The 24468-nt window shown below is 39.9% G+C and overlaps 1 protein-coding gene across 2 annotated transcripts in view; it reads right to left on the minus strand.

Moving 5' to 3' along the window:
• Window positions 1-24468, minus strand: part of alcama (activated leukocyte cell adhesion molecule a) — a 44195-nt gene that overhangs the window by 14272 nt on the left and 5455 nt on the right. For both annotated transcript variants that reach the window (XM_028421673.1, XM_028421672.1), the window contains exons 2-4: window positions 2747-2853; window positions 1766-1985; window positions 1220-1284 (exon numbers count right to left, since the gene is read on the minus strand). In XM_028421673.1, the coding sequence (XP_028277474.1) occupies window positions 1220-1284; window positions 1766-1985; window positions 2747-2853 (392 nt within the window). The remainder of the gene's footprint in view (window positions 1-1219; window positions 1285-1765; window positions 1986-2746; window positions 2854-24468) is intronic.

Genomic DNA, 24468 nt, shown 5'->3' on the forward strand with positions numbered 1-24468 from the left:
ACCAAGAAAACAGTTGGTAACACACTATGCTGTGAAGGACTGAAACCCTGCAGTGCCCCTGAAGTCCCCCTGCTCTACAAAGCACATGTACAGGCCTGTGTGAAGTTTGCCTCTGAACATCTGAATGATGTTGTGGTCAGATGAGACCAAACTCCAGCTCTTTGGCATCAACTCGCCATGTTTGGAGGAGGAGTAATGCTGCCTATGACTCCAAGAACACCGTCCCCACCGTCAAACATGGAGGAGACATTATGCTTTGGGGGTGTTTTTCTGCCAAAGGGAACAGGACAACTGCACCGCATCAAAGGAGGATGGATGGGGCCATGTGCTGTCAAAGCTTGGTTGAGAACCTCCTTCCCTAACGCGTTACGGGTGGGGATTCCAGTGAGACAATGATCCAAAACACAGCAATGGATCGATCAAGAACAAGCATATTAAGGTCTTGGAGTGGCCTAGTCAGTCTCCAGACCTTAATCCCATAGAAAATCTGTGGACAGAGCTGAAGGTTCGATTTGCCAAACATCAGCCACCGAACATTAATGACTTAGGGAGGATCCGCAAAGAGGAGTGGGACAAAATCCCCTGAGATGTGTGCAAACATTGTGGCCAACTAACAGAAACGTCTGACCTCTGTGATTGAAACAAAGGTTGTTTTATGAAGGGATTCAAATTAATTATAGACTGATCATTTCTTTGTTAGTGGGGGAAAATCAGGATCTCTAGGATGTCAATGGCTGAGACCTTACCCAGAATGAAAAAGGCAATGAGCAATTCATGTGTCAAATATTAAGTTATAGTTTAGTTATTATTTGTTATTCTCATAAAATAACACACTAAAAAATAATAATCAGAATCTATCTGGACTCCAAATATGGTACAAACACAAAAACATCCTGCATGAGAGTTAGTGTTTTCAGTGTCCTTTGTTCTTCTACTCTTTACTTCCTCAAACGCCTCGGGCTACTGACCAGCCATTCCAAAGATAACTCGAGCAGCACTGTGTTTGTCATGTTACAGGAGTGGAATTTACTGTGTACTTACAGCCATTTATGACAGTCAAACAGTAGTTTCACAGAGAGGATAAATATTTGCATTCAGAACATAACTGCAAATGTGTCACAGTCCATGAAAACATTACTTGAGTCCACAGACTTATTGCCATGTGTATAACTCATGAGGCCAACGACAGTAAAAATGAGCAGGCCGTGGCGATTCTTACCGTTGTTAGTTTTCCCTTCTGCAACACTTCAGGCTTGTCCATAATCTGAACTGATGATGGTTTTTCTGCAAATACAAAAGATCAGAGTTATCCACAGAATTTGGCCTGTAGTGAGAACTGTAAAATGGACCAGTTCATCCAAATGGTTTGCTGTATTCCCACCTAACCCGATGTTAATATTCAAGCTGTAGAACATAATTTTAACATGGCCCCTGTTAACTGCACCTTAATTTTCTCTCTTAAGCCTACTGAGCTAGTTTCTTCATGTCCTATTTCACGCTTGAGTTTGCAATGCTCATTAGCTGGTGATAGATGAGGGAAATTCAGTCAGAAGAGCTATCTTTTAAAACACAGGAGTAAACAAAGAAGCAAAAACACAGTGGATAAACAGCTTATTTTAAGTACTTTAAAAGGTTTTTAATTACATTTGATACATGCTGGTTGTTAACTAGGGTGAAATTGTAAATATTCACTTGACACTAAAAAAAAAATAAAATAAAATAAAAAACATATCGAGTGAAGTCCTGAGAATGCCTTTAAACTTACTTTGGACGCTGACAGGGATGGGATACTCCACGAGGTTAGATTCAGATACCACCATGCAGCTGAACATCTTTTGGTCTTTAAGTGTGGCCTTGGTGATGAGCAGACTGTTCTTTTCATCAATGCTGACCCGCTGGGCATATTCATCTGTCGCCAGAACTGTATGCTTTGTAGAGCGAGCTTGTTTGATCAACAGATCACCAATAACGCCATCACCTTTTTCCTTTAGTGTGCCACAGGGACAGAGAGGAGACAAACACAGTAGGATAATGTCACTATGTCACAGTTGAAAGGTAATTTGTGGAGAGAGGTTTTTGTCTAGCATGTCTTTTTCTAACCTCAATATAATGTAAAGCATTGCATCTACATGTGAGCACTACACAGTACAACAGGTGCACACATGAAAAACAAGAAGTCCATGCGTGAAGCGTGTCCTGCTGACTAGGATCGTGAGGTGGTGAGACCCTGCCCTTTCTCTGTTTTTTTTTTACAATCTTTAGGCAATGGGTGTGAGGCCCCCCCCACCCAATAACAGCATGCAGTGTGATCAGGTTACATTATACAGTCTGTGTTTGATGGTGGGCGGGGCTGAGCTATACACACACAAAGTGCAGAGGATGGAACATTTGACTGTGCAAACAAAATTAGCTAATGTGTCATCTTCTGACAGTTGTTTAGAGTTATTGTTCCTAATATTATATTTCTGCTATAGGTTGTTACTGTCACTTCCATGAGGACAGTCCTCAGTTCATACACTGAGGCACATGATGTCCCAGATCATATGTGTGTGACATCACCTCCCTTCTTCAGAAGTAGTAATGTAAACATTTGTAATCCCTATATGGTCAAACAGCAGACAGGTTAACACTGAACAACGTCTTAATGTACTGGAGATGCTTTAGGATAGTTTTCTATATATTGCTGTCACAAAATCTTTTTCTTACAGAAAGAGAAATGGTGTAAAACCATCAGTTTGGTACTTACATATTTCCACTTGATGAACATGACATCTGCTGGCACTGGAGCTCCACCATTACATGGCACAACAATGGTCTCCCCGTACAAGGCGGTCACATTGACTGTACCCCACACTGCAACACACAGGCAAGGTGACAGACCATTATTATATTATGTTATTAATCATTAGCATGTTTATATGCTAATGATATCTAAACAGAGTAGAGCTGCCATAATCACAGAGTGTTATAAACATCTAACACCCAGACAGGCAGCAACAAAAAGAATTGTAAAAATAATTCATTCTAAAAGCTGAAAGAATTCTTAAAGCGGAGAAGCAGAAACTGGAGCCCATGATCAGTGTTGATGGCAGAAATAACAGAAAGGTAAAATGAAATATGCAGTTTATATAACTATTATCACTGACTTCTCAGATACTTTTGAGGGAGACTCTAGTAAGACTGGACAGCTTTTCAGAAGTGTAAAAATCCTAAAATAAACAAGTGTTACCAAAGCTACATCAGACTATGCCTCCCATGATGTCTGGTGTCAAATGTGCTAAAGATCAGAGTTAGCAGATCTAACACTGCTCCATGAGGATCCCAGCACCACCACAAAGCCCTTTTCTTTCTTCACATAGTCATGGGCATTAAGATAGAGCAGTTTCTATGGTAGCTCAACCTCCCGTGCACCGTGGGAGGAAGTAGAGAGGGGGTGGTGGCAAGATGGATGGACAAGGGTTAAAGCAGAATGGAGGGACGCTAAGGTCTTCACGGTCCAATAGTTTCTGTTTGAGCTTTTAGCCAAACAGGCAGAACAAGAAAGATCCAGTCCAAATTCTGATCATTCCAGAGTGATGAGAAAACGCCCGAGTGCTACTGCTAAAGTAGCTGCATTTGTTGTTTTATTTATATCCTCAGCTCTGACTTCTGCTTATATGTCTCAAGTCTCATATCCCAAGTTATTTGGGTTTGACAATAAAAGTGAAAAGTGAATGCAGCCATTTCTTTCTCACTGTTACTTGTTGGTCCCTGTCACAACAAATGATGGTTTTCATTGATACGATTTGTTTAGTAATTATTGGTAATATAACATGCTGAATACATCAACTCTCCCAACTTCCTTTTCAAAGTAATCATGCACACATTAAAGGAACTGTGTCTACTGTGTGCAACACAATTTATAGTTTAATAAAGAGACTCTTCTCTCTGGTAATGCAAGATACAAGTCACATGGGAATTCGGCTCAAAGACTCAGCTATATTTACCATCTCTGAACACAGAACAGTTATGGAGAAGTAAACAAACTGTCTCAGGGAACACAAGCTCAATGGTTAATTATTAGAATCCATGTGCTTGAAAACTTGTGAGTGCAAAGAACTAAAGTGGCACTGCAAAAAAAAGATCATCTAATTTTGGGAGGTATGAAATGGCTTAGTTCGTTTTCCTGTTTCACCTCTTGTCATTGAATTCAGAGGATTATTCCTGTGACTACAGAAACTAGATTTGTTTTGTGATTTGTTCATTACCATGGACTGTATAGCACCTCAAAACTGAGGCCAAAGCCTCTGACATCTGGCTGGTTACAGCGTAGGCCCCCCTTCTCCTCCATGTAAGTGGATGGAACATGGACCAAACTAAAAACTAAAAGCTTAGGCCTTTAAGATGTCTGTTTGAGTCTGGGCAGGCCTTTGGACAAACGCTGTTATCATATTAAAGTTGAGGTGTTTGTGTTACAATGGGCCTTATCAGGGCTGCAGGAGAAGGTTACATCTCAGTGCAGGCAGGACTTTGTGACAGTTGCTGCTGCCTTTCACATATTCTCACTAGAAACACTGCTGCAACAGATACATGTGTCATATTTAATACCTGTCAAAGACATGGGTCATTATAATAGTATAGACATTAATTTATAAACCATCATGTCTGGGCAGTGTCAGGTCATTACACAGTTAGCTAAGGGAGCCAGGAGCTGCACAACAGGGGCATTGTCCACACAGGAGGGGAAGATGGACCAGCACATAGCTTCCCTGATTAAAAACTGAAAATAACATGGCACAGAAGAAAAATCTTTATTTGTCCAAGTGGGGAATATTTTTACACACATACTCATATACCCAGAGCATTGGTGGATGATCAAATATTGATCTGTGTGTGTTACAAATATAATGTCTGCCTTATCACTTCGGTCCCACTGCTGGCAGATTGAGCATTTTTGAACTTGGAAAACATTCATTAAAAGTTGTGCAGTTAAATTACTCAAGTAATATTTCAAGTTTAATTCATCTGATTATGAAATGTTCATCTGGCATGACAGAAAAACTGTCAGTACCTGTTGCTAGAAAGTGAGATTTTTACTGTACTCTCTAGGGATGCAGCACTCTGTGAAAACCTTCTGGTGGGTAGTTCAGTTTGTCTAATGCAAAGCTACTTAGGATTTTTACCCCCCCCTTTTTCCCATCATGCTTGGTAACCACCTTTCACAAACAAAAACCTGCAGCCGTCTCTGTCCTGAAGGCACGGTTGTGTTTGCTCTGGCAGCTCCACCACAATAGTTCTTATCTCACGATTATCCAGCAGCTGAACAATGTGTTCCAAGTGAGATGAAAACAGGCATTTCTGGGGTCTCACCATCCGGCACCTAACTGACACAGCTAAGTCAGCACTTGTTTTCAGGATTTTTATTGCACATTCACAATCACTCCAGCTGAGATTTTTTTTTCCTTTCACAAAAATCACAGTGTGATAGACGCAGAAAATAAATGTTTGTTTGACATTTATGCTAAAAAGCAAAGATGTTTATGCTCTGCAGCACACTCGTAAACAACCGCTTACTTGAGGTCAGCATAATGAATATACAACAGCTATCGCCTCAATTACCTCACACCCTTAATTTTTGTTGATATAACCAAAACCAGTCCAACAATGCTATCAGTACAATAATTCAATACAATAATAATTAAAAAAGATTAAGATTAAGAAACCTTTATTAGTCCCACAATGGGGAAATTGCACTTTTGCAACAGCAGATACAGACAGCAAAGGATAAGTTAAGAAAAGATATATACATTATAAACAAGTCATTTAGTGTCATGTAGTGCAGGAAGAATGAAACTAAACATAAATAAGCACATAAAGATGTGCCCTTCCAATAAATCACCCCTATTAGCCAAGTCTACCAAGCTAAACTACTACTAATAGTATTCAGAAGACTGAAGACCATGAAGTGGCATATATCCTCAATGTGTGTTTGTGCATGTATGTATGTACAAAACATGAGCATGTCTTCATGTTTCCTGCATACTCATTCAGACTCATTTATCAAATAGGCAATACTGGCATTCATGTGTAAAATGCCACCAGGAGTCTCTGTCAGGCTTGGGATAATAAAGGAAGTAAGTCTGCTGCTGCTCACATATCTGAAATGTTAGAGGGCTAGCAACCGCTCAAGGAAAGAGTTGATTAATATGCATTAGCATAACGTGTCCACTTCTGTCTTAATTCTGGAAGCATGATGTGAAAAGCTTAACTTTGCTCTGATCACAGAGATAGGTGGAAAATTTCAATCTGCAAGCTAGACTAAGACTGGGTTTGTGCTGGATTACCATGTGTAGAATTACAGTGGTTCTACATAGCCACCATAACAGAGCAGAGAAAGACAGAGCCTCAAACAGAACCAACAAACCAGGGATCATTCTGAATATTATAGACTGCAAGAAAGAGGTGTTAAGCGTCATCAACCTAACTCCCCAATTACTGCAAAAATACGCAAAAAAACCAACCCATCAGACATGTGTGAGGATATGAGCAGAACGAGCTTGTTCTGCCTGTGTATGGGTGCCTATTTGCATGAGTCATCAATCTGCCATGCCAGTGATCAAAGGCAGACTCCAAGTCAGACGGCGGGCTGGCTAAAAATGGCAGTTCGGTTGAGTGGAGAGCGGTCCTGTTGACTGTTTGACTCTGTGAGTGTCATCAGTGTACACAGGTAGGAGGAGGTGTTTATACTTCACCCACACAATGTCTCTTGTCAGACCTCTTTCCTTTCCACTATTGACATGTGTCTGCAGTGATGAAGTGATGGAACCTAAAATGCAATACGAAGGCTGGTCTGCACAAATATGTGCTCCAGTGGGTGCACCAAAGGCCAATGCATCCTGACTTGTGTTATGTGCAAATGGGCCTTTCTGGCTGGTGAATGTCCTTATTTTACTTTCTTACTACTGCAAGAATGAGTGATGGGGCCCTTTGCCAATGTCAAGATGTTATTTGTCTCAATTTGTGATGATGCATTATAGTATTATTAAATTAATATTAAATCAAATTTGCTCAACCATAAGTGACAATGACCGACTCTGTGGAGGCTTTCACAGTCAGTCATTGTCCCAACGCCATGGTCCCAACACCATGGTCCCAACAAAGAAAAAACATCTAAACTGTGATGTTATGAGCTGTTAGCTTCTGCACAGCAGAATTTGAAACACAAATAATGACTGATTATAATTAATGAATAATTAATATTTAGAAATACAGAATTACGCAGCATGGAAGTGAGGAGAAAAATTAAACTTCTTCTTCTTCTTAGCCCTCGACCCTACCATCAACACAACAGGGGAAAATAAACAGCTGGCAATTTTCAGTCACACATAATGGTCTTCACCTGGCAGGGACACAGTCATGCCGCCCTCCTCGCCAAATGCAAAAAACGAAAGCTGTAATCTTATTTTGGGAGATGTAATTGAAAACAAGCCAGTTTGCTAAGGCCAGGAAGTGTTAGCGAGCAGATGGTAATTAGCTGAAGCATGAGCCATGGATCAGATTAATGCCAGGCGCCGGCACATTAGCGCTGTGTCAGCAAGGGGAGACATTTTGATCTTTAAGTTTATATTTTAATTTTAGATTTTCTGGCAAATGTAAGGTTCCCTCTCTGAATGGAGACTGCCTCCCTCCTCCAAACCCAATCCTCCTTTTAGCATTCTACCTTGAACTACGATAATTCACATGCTTCCCCACCACTGAAAGGCACTGTGTGGCATTTTGATAAGATCCTCTGCAAGAGAGGATGAAATGAATTATTCTTACCAAGGTCAAATGACAAGTGTATGGAATGAAAACATCTTGAATTGGCTGCTATAAATGACTGTAAGAAACATTTTGATGACTGCACAAACATTTTAGAATCTTTTCCACAACACGACTGCAACCTGAGAAGTCTTTCTGTATTGTCTTTCTTTAACCTTTGAGTGATGCTGGATTGAAACTGAATGGATATGGATTAACTCTCAGATGATGGATACAATAACAGCACTTAAAGAGGACAGTCCTGTGCCATCTGCAGGGTTCCTCACCCCTGTGTGAATCTAAACCTCTAGAGGCCTGCAGTCAAGCTGTGAGGGTCAACGCCAGTAATGGATTGGGTTGCTGGCACTTAACAGATAAACTGTCACCAGCATAAACGGCAATCAAAGGGCCATATGTATATCGGAGCATATGTCAATATCTGCCAGCAGCACCATCTGTAACTAAGCTAAAATGACAACGCTGAATTTGGTAGTCTGAACTTGGGTGTCATGTATACCTCTCACATTACCAACCGACATTTGTTCTAATGTCTTACATGATAAAGTAAAAGGTCCATTTTGACTGACTGACAGATTGTCTCACTGCAACAGCTTTTTGTTTTGTTGAAAAATCACAATAACCATGGAAAAAACAATACTTGTTCGGTGCTCCGTAGGTTTTGCTCCCACATTGTTGAGCAGAACTACTCAAAACAAATGTTTCTTGTGTCATTTAATGGCAAGACAGAGCCTTCAGTCAATGGGCACAATGAACAGCAGTCTTTTAGTCTGACAACAATTCGGTACACAGTACACCCAGGAATAACTGTTTTTAAACTGCCTTTACTGCTGTGTCTTACAAGATGGTTTCAATCAATAATACACTTTTTTGCAGACATGAACAGACCCAAAATGATTTTGTGGGAGCACATTTTTTATATTTCATAATTGTAGACTCAAATGCAGCCACCATTGCCTCTCAAACGTATTCTTGGCAGTTTTGCAGTGGAAAGGCTCATTTTAAAACATTTTCGGCCTAACAACTTGCAAGGCACAATATGGGAGGCAGAGGTGTGACCTTTGTACTGGTACTTCTAATAAAATCATGTCATAAATCTAACATGGTGTGACCACTGCTGAATCCAGCGATGCAAATTATACCTAATCTATGTTAGGTATAATTTGCATCATTGGGCCAGAGAGGATCCCCATACTCTGCCACGTTTATTCCTTTTGCCCTTACTTGTCTTACACCCTAATTCTCAAATGTACACAGTTGTGTTTAATGAATTCTAGCTGCACAGACTACAAACAGAAAATGTTTGCTGGTTTGAACCGGTCTCATGGCTTATATCAGTGTAATAGCAAAAAGAAAAAAAAACAAAGAGTATAAGCAAGGAAACAAACCAGCCACAGGCTGATGAAGCAAAATCAAGGCGAGATTTAAAGAGCAAACAGGAAGTAGAAATGGAACACTGGAAAGCTAGTGCACTACAAATAAATGGTTGTCTCATTTAATGCGAGCTTAGTGTTGCGATGTGAAACGTTCAGCTGGCGAATGGATCAATTTACCAGTAGCTGCCATGCTTTATGGGAAGGAACTGTTACAGGCCACTGAATGAACCCAACACACACAGTGATGGCTACCTGACGAAAGTGTGGCTGTGCTCACCATTTTGACCATTATACACTATCTAGATACTCGGTTTACTGCAGGGTGCCATACCTAAATGTCAGTATATATAAAAACCAAGGACTATGATGATGACAGTGAACATCTTGTTTAGTGAAGGAGGCCAACAGATCAAGTTAGGCTGAAGTTTCATAATGTACAGATTTAAATCAAACCATATAAGCATTTTTTATGCTGTTGTCTCTTTAAAGCTGCCACAAAAACACAAGTATAACCTCTTCACAACAAGAGATGCTCTGCCTTTGTCTTTCTCCTGCTCTCTCTCTTTCTTTTTTAAATGCTTTTTCACCAAACTTAACGTGTCCTTCCTCCCTGTGCACACTGATTCAAAGTGATGTGCTGAAGTGATGTGCTCAATTGGAGGTTTAAAAGTGAGTGACTGTAACCCTAAGGTAACTAGTAATCTGCATCCCATCTGCCAACCCTGCTTCCTCTGTCTGGGATGCGGAGTTTAATTTCTCACCTCATGAAGGAAGGAATAGGAATACCACGATGGATTCTGCTGTTTTTGTTGTTGGTTCCTGTAAGCTACTTATTCCTTTTGTCCGTCGTTAGTTTCCTAACAGAGGGGGAGGCACTCGCTGTGGCTTACTATATCTCACCACATGCAGGCGCACACATTCATTCAGGGTGCATTAAAACACACCCATGTACAGTGTCCATGTGTGTACAGTTAAAAACACAGCACGTGTCATTCACTGTCTTTATCACTGAAGGTTTTTGCTTCAGTATTAAATGATGAGAGGAGAGGACAACAGCAATGCTGTGTTTAGGTATCAGCGAGCACGATACATGTGTTAATTAAGAATTAATTAGGAATACCTTTATTAGTCCCACAATGGGGAAATTGTGTATGTGTACAAAACTGAAATTCACAAGCTCGCAGTGAACCAAGGACTGTGGATGCTGACGTGAACAGTTCAATTAAGAAAACTAGGAGAAAACCAGTGACTTGTGGTATGAAGGTCAGGACAGGCCTGGAGTGTCCCAGTGGATTCCTCTGGCTGTGGCCAGGTTTAAATTACTAACTATGACCAGCTGTAGACAACAGTTTTATTTAGGCAGACATTTAGTGCATTCCTGCTTGCTCTGTCTTTCCCATAAACACCTATGTATATAAAGCTGCAAACAATGTCGTATACCTCACTCAAGTGCTGCCAATAACTGATTTGTGCAATATTCAAGCATGCTGAGAGTGGTAATGGCTGAAACACAGACCACATCGCACCCGACTGGACAAAAAAATGCATAGGACAAAAACAGACACTGACCACGTGCACTATATATTCTCCCATAGGTTATTCATATAGAACAGAAGGGGTCCTTACCATCGAGCATTCCCTTTGAACCACACAGTAAAAAGGAAGACTAGGAAAAGTGGATCATCTGTCCTGTGTCCCAATAATCTCACTGTCATTAATTGATGTTATTATAATGTGTTGTTTTCTAAAGTCTGACTGTTTATGTGACTGAGCATTAGAATTGTAGATAAAAGAGACAGGGTACAACCAGTCCCAGTTAAAATCTCCAGCAAATCTCCAGTCTTTGTCTTAATTTCAGATATACTGGAAACATACACTCCCTGAACTAGGAGGTATAAATGCTCCTAAAACTAAGATTGTCATACAAAAAGTAAATATTTCCTCTCACAAATCCAAAACATTGACTGTATATAACTGTGGAAGAAGCATCCATAGCATCTCCCATGCGTTTCTGAAGAGCCGTTTTGAGTTCCTGTGAGAGTCCAGACCGTTCCAATTTTGGCACCATTAAAGTTCGCCTGCTTAGTTCAAAGTCTGCAGTGTCTGGAGAAAGAAGAGATCACCACTCAAGATGAGTTTTCACGCTTTTTTTCCCCAATCAATCCATGCATCTCTTGCTGTGCTAAATGATAGGTTATCAGTGGTACCTCACTGAGCAGAGCAGCTGCCTGCCATTATAGGCCAGGCTAATTAACGGTTGTTAGTGTGTGGTTAAGTGTATGTGTCAGAGCTGCCCCCACCTCTGACACATACATACAAAGACACAAATAAGTGCACAACCTCCATTTCACAAGCTGCAATAATGCAGACATTTTATAGAAACCCACAAACAGCCCTGCTTGAAGGCACTCCACAAACATTTGGTCATATAGAGCAGGCTGGTATTAGTGACAGTTTTGTTATACTGTCAGTAATTTTACTGTACCCACATCCTCCATTAAGGAAAGAATGCTCTTAGCAGTGTAAATTAAACTATGCATTCAAACGTGTTTTTGCAAATTGATGAAGATCTTTCAGGTCATTTACAATCATTTACAATCTAATCTATTGCAGAGGCATTGCTAAGACAGTAGATGCAGCAGAAACACCCAAAGCAAAATGTGTGTTTGAATAACAATATAAAAGTGCACATTTCACCTTTTCTTCTGATATTTTAAAGTGAAACGGTACAAAAAGATAGCACACTGCAGCCATCAAAGACGTTTTTGAAAACTGGACCACTGTGCACTATAAATTGTTTATGTCAATAGTTTTAAAGTTATAACCTAAAACAGACTTAGTGCTACATAGTGCTGTTACACAAAGGCTGTGAATGTAATGACGATCGTGGTCCAACAGTCCTATAATGTAGCGAATGACTATTTTCCCCCAGGTAAGGAGAGCTGACACAAGAATACTGCATTGAGTTGAGTAATATAGCTGAATCCACTTGCACTGTATCTCTGCCTCCTTCTACACCCAGTGTAAAAATACAAACTATGAAAGAGGAAGAAATAAGGCATTATGATGTCATGCATTTTATAGATACACTGCCAGATGGCTCTCAGAATCAGACACACAACCCATGCTCACATAGATGATGCACTACAAGACGGCGGCTGGTGGTGAAATTGATTAGGTGGGCTAAAAAAAAATAAATGATAGCCATAGAATAGCTAGTTAAAGTAAAAGCAATGATCTCATTCACTCTCTCACACACACACCGTTTGACAAATCTTCACTAGAATGAGTGGAAGACATGCATGATGATGGATCTGACACTGGACCCTCAGTAAAACAATGAACAACAGCACAGCTGGCATTACAGAGGCCGGACGGGGCTTTAAACAGTTTATAAGTTGGGGCCTACCTTATTTTAATAGAAGTTAAGATGTTAATGATCATGTTTATGACCAAGTCACTAGGGTCTGGTGTTCTGATGAACTCCCACTCGATACAGAACATAGCCAGAGCCTGTAGTCTGTCCTGTCCCATAGCATCTCCCTTTGTAAAAAACCCTTAATCCATCCAGTTCCTCCTCATTCATGCGCACGCCGTATTTCATATTTTTTCTTCTTCTTCTTCTTCTTCTTACAGCGGTAAATGGCGAGGGTGGAACATGATACCTGTCAATCATTTACACCCGGAAAATAAGTACGTATTTAATATAATATATAATAAGTAATAAATAAGCAGATTTGATGTACTCTGGCTGCAGACATTTTTAACTATGTGGTGCTGTCACTAAAACTAAACGTTAAAGTTATAACAATCTTTTGTATGTTATTCAGACAATAACTTTCTCCTTTCTCCTTAGGGAGGGCTTAGCCCATATACCAGCTGTCACTGCAAATATTGACATAACCCTGCGGTTAAGATACACACAAAAACAGGCATCAATTCATCTATGAGATATAACCACTGTAGGGTGGAGGACTGGATCATTTGAGTCCTATGAACTAACACCTCAAAAGAGAACCCAGGCCGGTCCCCTGTCCATCACATGACTGTACTTTATCTAGACTTTAACTGGGCATCAAGCTCACCGCCTGCAGCTTCTGTGAAAAATTCTTACAACTCTGCAGGTGTTACCACACAGCCCTATCATTACCCCACTACCTCCTCCCCTCCCCCTGCTTTAGTCCACCTCCTCTGTTGTCTCTTCTGTCTCTTTCAAACCAACTGTAACAGCCTTAATACATTCTTTGATCCAACTCCAATATGAGGCTGGTTGAGAACTCTGGAGCAAAGTGATGGACACTTCATAATCCCCTTCCACTGCGAGGACTATTATACACAAATCAACATGTATGCTTCGGTGCCTACCTTGTTCTCACCTCCCCATTAAAATCAAAACACTTTCTTCTAAAACAATAAGGCCTTTCTTTGGTGTGAGGTTTAGAGGCAGCTGAACAGCTATACAAGGTAGTAAGAGAGAGTGATAAGGCTCCGCTCTGTGTTTGCTTTTGCCTTTGGTACAGAAAATTAGACCTGACAAACACAGTACTGAGTCTGCACTCCCCCTAGATAACACTATCTTGGCACATACATCAGGGCACACGCTCTTCTTTTCTGTAAAGGGGTGTGAGGGAAAAGAGGTCTCTTTATCTAAACAAAGTCCTCGAAATTATAATGCACCTTGCGTCACCATGTACCGATGAGAAGATGTAATGTTGACTGCTGAAGTTTTAACTATACATGTCCTGAATTTCAAAAGGCTGTTACTGTCCAGCTAAATTCAAACACATATGATTTAACTAGCACATAACCCTCCAGCCCACCCCCAGAGGACTGCTATGGAGGAGAACACAACTGTCAGATGGGTCCCTGGCCTTGACTAAAAAAAATCTGCAGTCCCCTGCTACAAATCATCATGGCTCAGCATACCAGGAGAGTAAACATGGGATAAAATGTGTTTTCATTCCTCCAGCAATAACTACTGAGATTCCACCCATTCCCACCAACACCTGTCACCAAACGTGTTCTACACGGGTTACCTTAGACAGGAAACATGTTCAAACCTTGGGTATTCCTTTACAAACTGTTCAGATCCTGTGTCTCAGGTATAACTACTTGTTTGAAGCCAGATTTCACATCCTCTCCATGCATGCAATGAGTATTAACCAAGCAGCAACTTCCAGGGTTGAGCAATAGAAGTGTCATAAACTGCAGTTCCTGCTGGCTGCAAGAGAGTGGCTTGTGAAAAAGGGTTAGGGTTTCCAGAAAGTGTATTATATTCCAGTGTTGAAAATATTATATTGTTGAATTCCATGTGAAAAATTGCTCAACACTGCCAAGCTGCTTTGCCTTTTAGGTACATACACACTGAAGATGAAATGTTTAACAGGTGGCTGGTAGCCTCCTCCTTTCTCTGTGTGTGTCTCTCGCTTGCCATGAGTCTAAATAGATGCCATGGGTTATAAAGGTCAAACAAACTCTTCCCACTGTCTCTGAAGGGCCCCTATAGGGGGTGGGGACCTCTTCCTGACAGCTGCTTTTGTCATTACAGTGCTACCTGGGACTCAAGGAGATGAGGGCTGTTTGGGTGCATTTATCTACTTTTATGAAAAAAAAGATACCTCCTGTCCTTTCATGCGTGTGCTGTGGGTTAAGGTAAAGGAGGGACAAGAGCATATGTGATTAGGAAGTACAAAATCATAGAATGGATGCAAGTGTAAGCAAACAGTTGTACATACTGTGATAGAACAGGATAGAGCAGAGGTATTAATAATTTAAAGTTTAGTCAGTCAAAATGTCAGGTGGTTCACTCTCTTTTCAGTTCTGCCAGTTCAGGTATTGCATGTGCAAAGCAAACAAACGAGTTACCTAGATAGAAATGATATATTTAAGCTGTGTTTGTTTGAATGCTAATTGTTTTGTCTCTTATGTGTGATTTTTGCTCTTCCATGAAGAAGTGGTAGGAGCTAACTAGCTCCTGGTGTGCTCCAACCACCACACAAGTACAGGCTTTAAAAAAAAGGCTTTTACAGATAAATCCTCAGCTAAAGTTTTATGACATTGGATTTTGGATTTTGTTGGTGCTGACTCATGCATCTGTATTTTTGCATTATGGAGCAGGCTGACAGCGAGTAAATCACTTGGGAAAAATATTCATCTGAAAGAACAAAAGTAGCAGCTAATTTTGAGGTTGTGTTCAGCCTCAGCTCAACATTTCCCTTTGCCTCTCTCTGGAGACATTACTGTATGTTATTGCTGGTCCACTCCCTATGTGAAACATACAGATTTCATGTAAACATACCGATCAGCTGCAACTTGGCCTCTGAGTGCTCCTGAATGTAAGTGCCCTGCAGTAGAGATGGAAAGGCAAGCACCCTTGAGAATTGAGCTAATTTATTCTATATGGGAAAATGACCTCTGCTGCTTTAGCAGGCTGTTGAGGCACCAGTATGTCTGGACAGCAACGTAATGCTCATCATTGGAGGTGGATACAAACACAAAATCCTCTTGTTAAAAAAAAATAAACATGGGTGCCTTTCATTACCTACTGACTGTCTCATTTATAACATAACAACGGGCACTGATGGCTATTGTTTTCTGAGCTCAGGAAACAGGCTAAAACAGAGGCAAACATTTTAACCTCCAGCAGATGCTCTGTCTCGTTACTGTGGATGCAGTATTAACAGAAACGCACAGGGTCAACTCGTGGCAGCTCTTTGGGTTTATCAGATTGCATATTATTGGGTATGGCATGTCAAAGGATGCTCTCCAACAAATTGTTAGAAACTCTATCAGCAACTAAATGCTCCTGCTGATATAGGGGAAACAGACGCTAACAGAAGCGAGGCACGTTATCATGCTGCAGATAGAAACAACAAACACATCTTATCTAATGGAAACTGGTAGGACTAGATCTGAATATTCAGCTATCCAGATACTCATATGGTAGGTAGACATCTGAATTTTTGTTTTTGTTTGTTTGTATTTTTGTAAAAATGTTACTTATTTATTTATAATCTAATTTGTTTAACAGCAGTATTTCCAAATAGTTGATAACTTAGCTACACTATTTTTAACTACAGGAAAGAAGGGGGAAAGCAGCTGAGGGAAGCAGAAACAGACCGTGGGAGTCAGCTCACACACATCAGCTGCACATTTCTCCACGGTAGACAAGGAATTTCACCTTTAGAGTTCTTACTTTTTAAGTTTTTACACTGAATGAAGGCATGTCTATGTGCACAATATGCCCATATACACACTGTTTAGGATGTTTTAATGTCAGTAAACTGCTGTGAATAGCTGAAAAACCTTTAGAATATAAGCCTTAACAGGACAGAAAAATATTTTATAGCAAACAGATCTGGTGTTTCCTAACAGTAAAAAAACATCATGATTGCTCTGTTAAAGTTCTCACCTGTCTGGTGAAGATCTGTATTTAAATTCCTGTGTATTGTTTTATTCAGAGAGGATTAAGAATCTTTTGGATTTTAAGTAAAAACACAAAAAAACATTCTAAGTAAAAACATAGAATGGCATTCTTGTTATGGGAGCCCCCTGTCATTTCAAGGTAATAAGGGGCGTTGTGCACTATAATTTAAGAACAAATATGACACAATATAATGGATTATTATTTCATTATAGTTTACAGAGGTAACTGTTGGTTGGATTGGGTTTTTTAAGCTGTTAAACTCACTGACTTACTCATTTTTAATGCAGTTGCAGGTCTGACATGAACAAAGGCCAAACAGCTTTTAAGAAAATTAATTGACATCGTATGTCATAATAATGAAAAGGCTTCTTATATAATTGTTACTTTTTCTCTTCTCAAAATCATAATTATGGAATGCTCATGATAATTGAAATAGACTTCCATAAAGAGGTGACAGTGTACTGAGTCTGGCTATAATTACAGTAGCTGCAGGAATGTAGCCATTCATGTGTTTCAGGTTTATCTGAATCAAGGATGAAATAATGACAGAGACCAGCACAGCATGTGTCCTCAAGGTGATGGTAACAAACAGTGTGCCAACAAAGTTTTGGAATGGCTTGACAGACAAATGGTAAATTAAAGACTATGTTGGCTGCTGATGGCTGAATTTATTTCAGGTGAAGTGAAGATGATTCATTGGTTATGAGGAAACTAGTACAAGACAGATGCTACAGCTGAAAGACTAATGTCTGAACAGATGTGCACAGTTTGGTGAGGCTTTCTTTTCACCCCCCTCCTTTCACGGCAGAAAGTCTAATTCATGTCCAAGAACCTCAAAAGAAATCGCTTTGAGTCGTTGCTATGGGAAAACAGCACTACTCATTTTGAAGTGAACTGTTAAGATTCATGACTGTATCTCACAGTAGTGTTGACTGTTCATCTACCGAAGCACAGTGTTTGAAAGCTGATAGGAGGCCTGTTCAACCTGTTCAACAAGCATAAGCATGGCACAAGCATTGTTAATGAAAGTTTTACACTAACTGCTCTTACTCTTAAATTTATACACAAAAACCAAAGTAAATGGTAAGATTTTTTTTATCTAACAGTCCTCTTGGTACCATTTAGAGGTAAAGGCAGCTATACGCAGTTCTGCCAGGACACAGCATGTGAGCAAGTATCAAGGTCATGTTTTCTTCCATTTGATACTGCATCACCAACTAGCGGTGTCCATTTCCTACTCCAACAGTTTTACTGTTGAGGGGAAGCAGTGGCCCCCTGAACCCTGAAAGTAGAATGATGGCTAAGTTATTAACAAAGATGGTTACACACAATCCATCTCAGCAGTGTTTATAGATAGCACTGTACAGCCCCTTTAGTGTCAGACAGCTTCAACTGCAGTGGAAAACATGACAATAGACTGTGTTCAGTAGACCACACACGTCATGTCACTCATCTGCAAATCTATACATACTGTGATATCAATGCCTCCTATAGTATGTGAGATTCCCTTTATATGATTGCTTCTTTAATTGTTATTGTTTAAGTAAAAGGGGACTTAACTGCATAATTACATGTCAGATACATACTTCACTGCTTATAATTATTATTAATATTATTATAATTTTTCTCTATACTGACAGGTGCAATGTTTATCATTATAATAACTTTAATCTGAACATCTATTTGACATGGTAAAAAAACAGGTTTTAAAAAGGTCAAATAATATACCAATCCTTATATTTGATTCTAACTGCAACCTTAGAAAAAAAGGAGGGGCATGATTAAACAAAAGTGGCCCAAATTTCCACTAAATTTAAAAAATATATATAATATATAGTAATGACCTGGATTTCCTTTTACATTTAGTCTGCTGACAGATGAAACAGAGTAAAGATGTGCATCAACAGCAGCACTCACACCGGTGATTCATTGTAGTCAACCATTGGTTCTCTAAGCAAATTCTCATTCTAGTGTATGAAGTAAGACAGTGGAGGTGGGGGTACTATCTTTATGACTGCTCAGTCTCCCTTTGAAAAAGTCAAATTATGCCCTCGAGCACTCAAAAGTCAACTTCGTTTAGTCAGCTCTCTGCAAGTTTTAACCTGAGCAAAACATCCAGACAAAAAGAACGTGCTGTTCTTCTCAACATGGCCAACATTCCTGCTGGTTGACTCTAAAAGTACAGCATTATGTTTGACCTAGAACAAATGTGTGTTCACATGAGACTGTAGATGGATGAAGATATTATTTTTGCACATGAGTATAAACAGTCAACAGACCAATCAGAGCAACATCGGGCTTTTGACTAAACCAAAGCATCTCTCTTCAAAGCTGCATGTCACAGCTCAAGCCTCAAGAGAGCTGCAGCAGTAGACTAAAGCTGAAGAGCCTGAAGTTCTACCCTGCATTTTTGGCTTATTTGCATATCACAGTTTTTCTTCTTATGTGGATAGAAGCAATCATTTCTAACATTAAATACTTGAAATGACAGTTCTGTCCCCATCCTCCTCACCCTGCTGTCAACAGTTTTGAAGGTAATACAAACAAGGCAGAAGGATGAATATTCAACATGAAAACCAGATCATCATAGCACCTACAGTATGTTGCTAATAGGATGGACGGTGCATTAATCCAAACCTTAATAAAGCATTCAAGAGTTTTGAATTATATATTGAGTCTAAACAAAATAAATGAAAGTGTGTGTGTGTGTGTGTCCATATTTAGACTTAATAACTTTCTACAGTCCAACTTCTACCTGACCACTAGGTTAAGACTTAGAGGGCTAGAGGACTAGAGAGACGTAATAGAGTGGATCGGATGACTAGGCTGAACCTCTGCACTGTAACTGTGTGGTTTGTGTATGGAAACCTCTTAGATATTCATTTTTTTAACTTAGGTGGCCATGGTAGCATTCAGGAAAGCTGTGCCACCAGCCTCAGTATCAGCCTGTGTATGTCAGTCTACAAGCAGAGAGAGATAGAGATCTGCAGTTTGAAGTTACAGGCTGTGCGGTTCTGGCTGCTATCTTTTTTTCTTTTTCTTGCAGGTAGACTCACCTGAGAGCTCCTGATTACCTGCAGGTGTGAGCAGTCTACAAAAGCAAACACACCTCCCCCAATCTCTCGCTCTCTCCCACTCCTACAGTTGGTGTGGGAGCAGGTTTGGCTGCTCAGTTCACTCTTTTCTTTTTCAACCCCCCGATTTCAGTTAAAAAAATATATTAAACCAGGGGGGCCCAAACTTTGTTTCAGAGAAGGTCTGAGGGGCAACAGTCCCCAATGACCTTATATTAAACAATAAAAGATGTGTATGCTGTTATTTAATTAGTTTATTTCACACAGCGAACAAAATAGATGAACATACAAGTTAAATCTAAATTTACACCGGCACCGTGTGGCGCAGACATGAGCTGACAATGAAGCTCAGAACATCATGTAAATGTTACACAAGGAGTTAAAAGAAATCATTTCCCATTGATTTTGTATGATTTATTCTGTTTAAATAACACATTTTAAGACAGAAGCCACTATAAAATCTGCCATGACCACGGGCCGGACTCTGGTATTAAACCATTTTCTGTTGTTGGTTTAGTCATTGTGTTGCCTCCCTCAGGGCCAGGGTTTGTAACAAAGTATTCCTTCAGACGGACCAACCCCTTCTTATCAGTGGAAAATATGTTTGGAAAAAACCATGAAGCAGCTTTTAGTTTGAAAGAGGACAACGATTCCTGTGTCTTTACATCCTCTTGTAGTTCCCTCCTTGTTGATAACCTGTCTCACCCTAATGCGTTTCACCTGTGTCTAGTTATCCCTCATGTATTTAAGTCTTGTGCTCCCCTTTGTCTGTGTCTGTCTGTGCTGTGATTTTACTGTGCGGCCATCCTGTGGTATTCCTATGAAGCTACCCTGTTCCTGTGTCTCCAGTGTTTCCCCTGTTTTGTGGTTTGTTCCTTTCACCGTTTGTTTTGTACCTTGTTTGTGTCAGTTCCCTTTTTGTTTTTTGTTAGTTGGTCTTTTAATATTTTGTTGTTGGACTTTTCATGTGAACTTCCACATAACAAAAGGGACTGACTACTGCAGGGTCTGCTGCTAATACACATTGCTGTTGTCTGTTTCAAAGACATGGTAGTCCAGAATGAAAAGCTTGGGTGCTCTGACTGGTCCATGGGAGATCCCCCTGGCATTTCCTCAATAAGACAAGGAGATGTAGGAGAGCTTAAGGTGGTTCCTAAAGTTAAAAATTAGACCTTAATACCCCTCAGAAGAGAACATTGGTGTTTTTCGGGTTTGGACTTGATGCTCTAACTGTCTGCTCGAACATTGCAGCAGCACAGAAAAAAAGTACACATTATATAATCCGCCCTATTCATATGATCCCAACAAATGTACATTTGTTTGTGTGATTTTCCTCAAATAATTTGAAAAGTCAATAAAACTAGAGGTAAAATCTGATGATGATGTACCACTGGGCACCCAACGTTCACAATTATTGTGATATAACAGTAAAAAATGTCTATGCCTTAAGTCATTACTCAGCTCACAATTCTAAGACATAAGTAGGTTATGTATAATGATGCAGATATTATGAGTGACAGATGCCTTAAGTGATATAACAGAGCTGTAAAACAAAGATATTTTTCCAGAAAAAAAAAGATCTCCAGGGCATGTTTTTCAGTGTAAGATAACTTCTGCTATTAAAAAAGGCTCAGTGACAAGTAGGCCTGTCTGTGCATTGGTACTTCAAACACCATCTTGTGCAGACAATGCCATCTGTACTCTCAGCTGGGCATGGTGGGAGAACAAACAGCATTGTGGAAAAGCAGGTCTAAGATGGAAAGCTCACACAGTTCTATCAATCTTCAGGCTGATGTGACAATTTGAAATTATTAGCATCTCAGTTAAGGAACATGGTGAAGTGATATTTGCTAGGATCACAGATAACTGGCCACTGACTACTAAAGAATGACTTGACACACCCCAACAGCATGACTGGAAGGAGTGACTCCGTCCTTCCTGCAGGGTCTGAAACTGAAAACAGAACAATCCTGATACCTGCATAAACAGAAGTGATCAACTTACTACAAACTTTTGAAGCAGTTTTCCTGCAAAATGGGTGAATTTCATTAAAACCCAGAAAAAAACATTGCAAAGTTTGTGACACTTTTACCTGCCTGTTATATGCCAGGCTGCTGCAGAATAAGCAAGAAAAACAGGGACTATCATGAAAAGAACACCCACAGCTAGCCAAGTAAATTCACTGAGACATGCCCATGGCAGTAAACACAATTTTAAGACAAGCATAATGCCAGAGTTTACTGCAAGCTTTAACAGCATCCAAAGGAATAATCTGTCAATTACTGTGCAGACTGTAAATAAATAGTGCAGCTAAGAAGCATCTAAACAGGGGGGAACGGAAACAGAGAGAACGACTGACTAAGGCTCCCAGTTCACAAATCCCATGAATGAGCTGGGCTTTACACTGCTGACTTAACATGTAGTTGTACCATGGAACAGCTACAATCTTAATGTTTATGGGTGTGCTTAAGATTAAGGCCTTAAGAGCTATAATTTTCTCCTTGTGAAAGTTGTTGCAGTTAGAATAGCTTGTTGTTCCAAAGTTTTTTTTTTTGTACTAAAAAAAAAATTCCAGAGATAAAATATTCTAAGATTGGCTTGAACTCATGGTAACTATGTCACAAGTAAGACATACAGCCACAGCACAGAACAGAACTGCTGTCAACAATTGACACACTTTTCAAAGTTGTAGCTACTCTTTAATATCCAGCCAATGAATCACCACACATCACCAAGATGTTACAGTGTTTATCAGCCAGCACATGACACAACAACAGTTATGAAGCTGGAACAATATCCTTGAAATGATATGACACAACCGCTGACACAGAATAATGATCTAACATTCAGGTGTACATTAGATTAAAATATATGGTGCTATTAGCTTCTCTGACCCTCTTTCATCTTTACGCTTTGTTCTCTATTGGCTACACATCTGAGTGCCATCCCAGATAAGAGGGAGGGACAACCCTTTCTGTTCAAATCTTCCCTTCAAGTCTTTTAAGCTCAGTAAATACAGATCATAATGTTCTACTGCATAGCAATGGCAGACTTCAAAGCTGACATTTACTGGTAATCCCCTTAAAATGTATTAATCTGAAACTCCGGCAGATTGTGTGAGCAGGCTGATGAGGCCAGGAAACCTAACAGTTCTGGAACCTGCGCACAGATCTACAAGTAGCATCACATGTAACATGTTCTGTGTTGGCAACAGCCTAGCTTTGGCTGTCAGCTTTAAAACCAAAAGCCTGCAGCTTCAGTGTGTATGAGGTTTAGGATTACCACTAAACAGCATGTTAGAGGGATAACAATAAAGATTTTGGGGGAAAGTACAAAAACATAAATCTTTTGTGTCAAATACTGTTAAAAATAGTAATGTAATGTAAAATACTTGAGCAATGTTACAATATTTTATCATATTTTAGGTTATTTTGTTTGGGTTTATACAAAATTGTGTGGTGGTCATACATATAGTGTTTGTCTGATAGCAGAACAAGACTTTTTTAGTTTGAATCCCACTCAGTTTTTACTTCTGTATAAAGAAAAGCCCAACAGGAGAAGACCTTCTTCTCTTTGCAACCCAAGGTCAGGACTTTCTCTTCCTGCTATATTCTTGTATTCAACTGAGCATGCGGCCATTCTGAAATAAGGACGTTGTTTATTTAACAGTCTCTCTCTGGGAAAGAGAAGACAATTGTTTATGAAGCTGAACCCTCCTCTGTTATAAACTGCATTAAGTTTTGTTTACAATTTGTGCCATGGTTAGACAACCACCACTCGAGTAAAACAGCACCCAGCTATCAATACAGTGCTTTTTTTGAATTTTCTTGCTTTGACCTACTTGTGCTTCTTCCCTTCCTCTTTCCTTTTCTTTATCTTGAGGATTTACTTCCTAGATTTCTAAGAATTACTTACATAGTGATGTTTTAAACTCAGCCATTTGACACCAGTATTTTCTCTATAGCGTTACCTTTTCACACAGCACCACTTCCTCTATATACACTCCAAAATTAGAAGGAAGTATTTCACAATAGAAGGAGTCAGAAATAAGTCATGGCTGTTTCTGTGAATAATGCTAATTGAAAGAATCTGGTTGTGTATTGCACACTGTTGTTCTGTTGGGCTCGTGGAAGTTAGGCGGCTGAGTCCAAAGCATCCTGGTTGCTAATTTGCAACATTCAAGAGCGACAACACCATCATCTTGATCCTTACAAAAAGATCCAATGACAAGTGCTACAAACATATAGGCAGTGGACACTTTAGTTGGAAGTGGTTTAACACAAAAATGCTGATCTACAACTGTAGTGCTTTCATTAAGTATTAGGACGCTTCAGGGGAAAACACAAGATGAATGGCTGCTTTGTAAAGCCACTGCGACACACCAATTAAAAGTAGCAAACAATGTCAACATGACCCACTTTTCTGTCTCTTTTGGTGCCCATGGTGTCAGCTATGATTCTCTGTCAACAAGGCAAAAGTCACAACAGGCATTTATATCCTCTGCATGTACAGTGTTCAACCAGAACACACCACTGTGCCCTCTGCCCCAAGGCATATTTGTACCCTACCTACACATGCACAGTGTAACACAATCCTTTGGCATGCAGAAAAATGCCTCTCCATCAAATCCAGCTGTTTTTAGATGATCAGAATTAGTCTGAGGACTGACAACCCACTTGTGCATAAATGAAATATCGTGAAATAAAAGCTTGTGGAAGTCACAGAGCAGGCATTACACTAAGAAATCTAATTACCCTGGCCAAAACAGTGGCCATCGTGGCTGTTTCTTTAACGC

Source organism: Parambassis ranga, chromosome 14 (assembly GCF_900634625.1).
Source record: "Parambassis ranga chromosome 14, fParRan2.1, whole genome shotgun sequence".
Taxonomy (NCBI): Eukaryota; Metazoa; Chordata; class Actinopteri; family Ambassidae; genus Parambassis; species Parambassis ranga.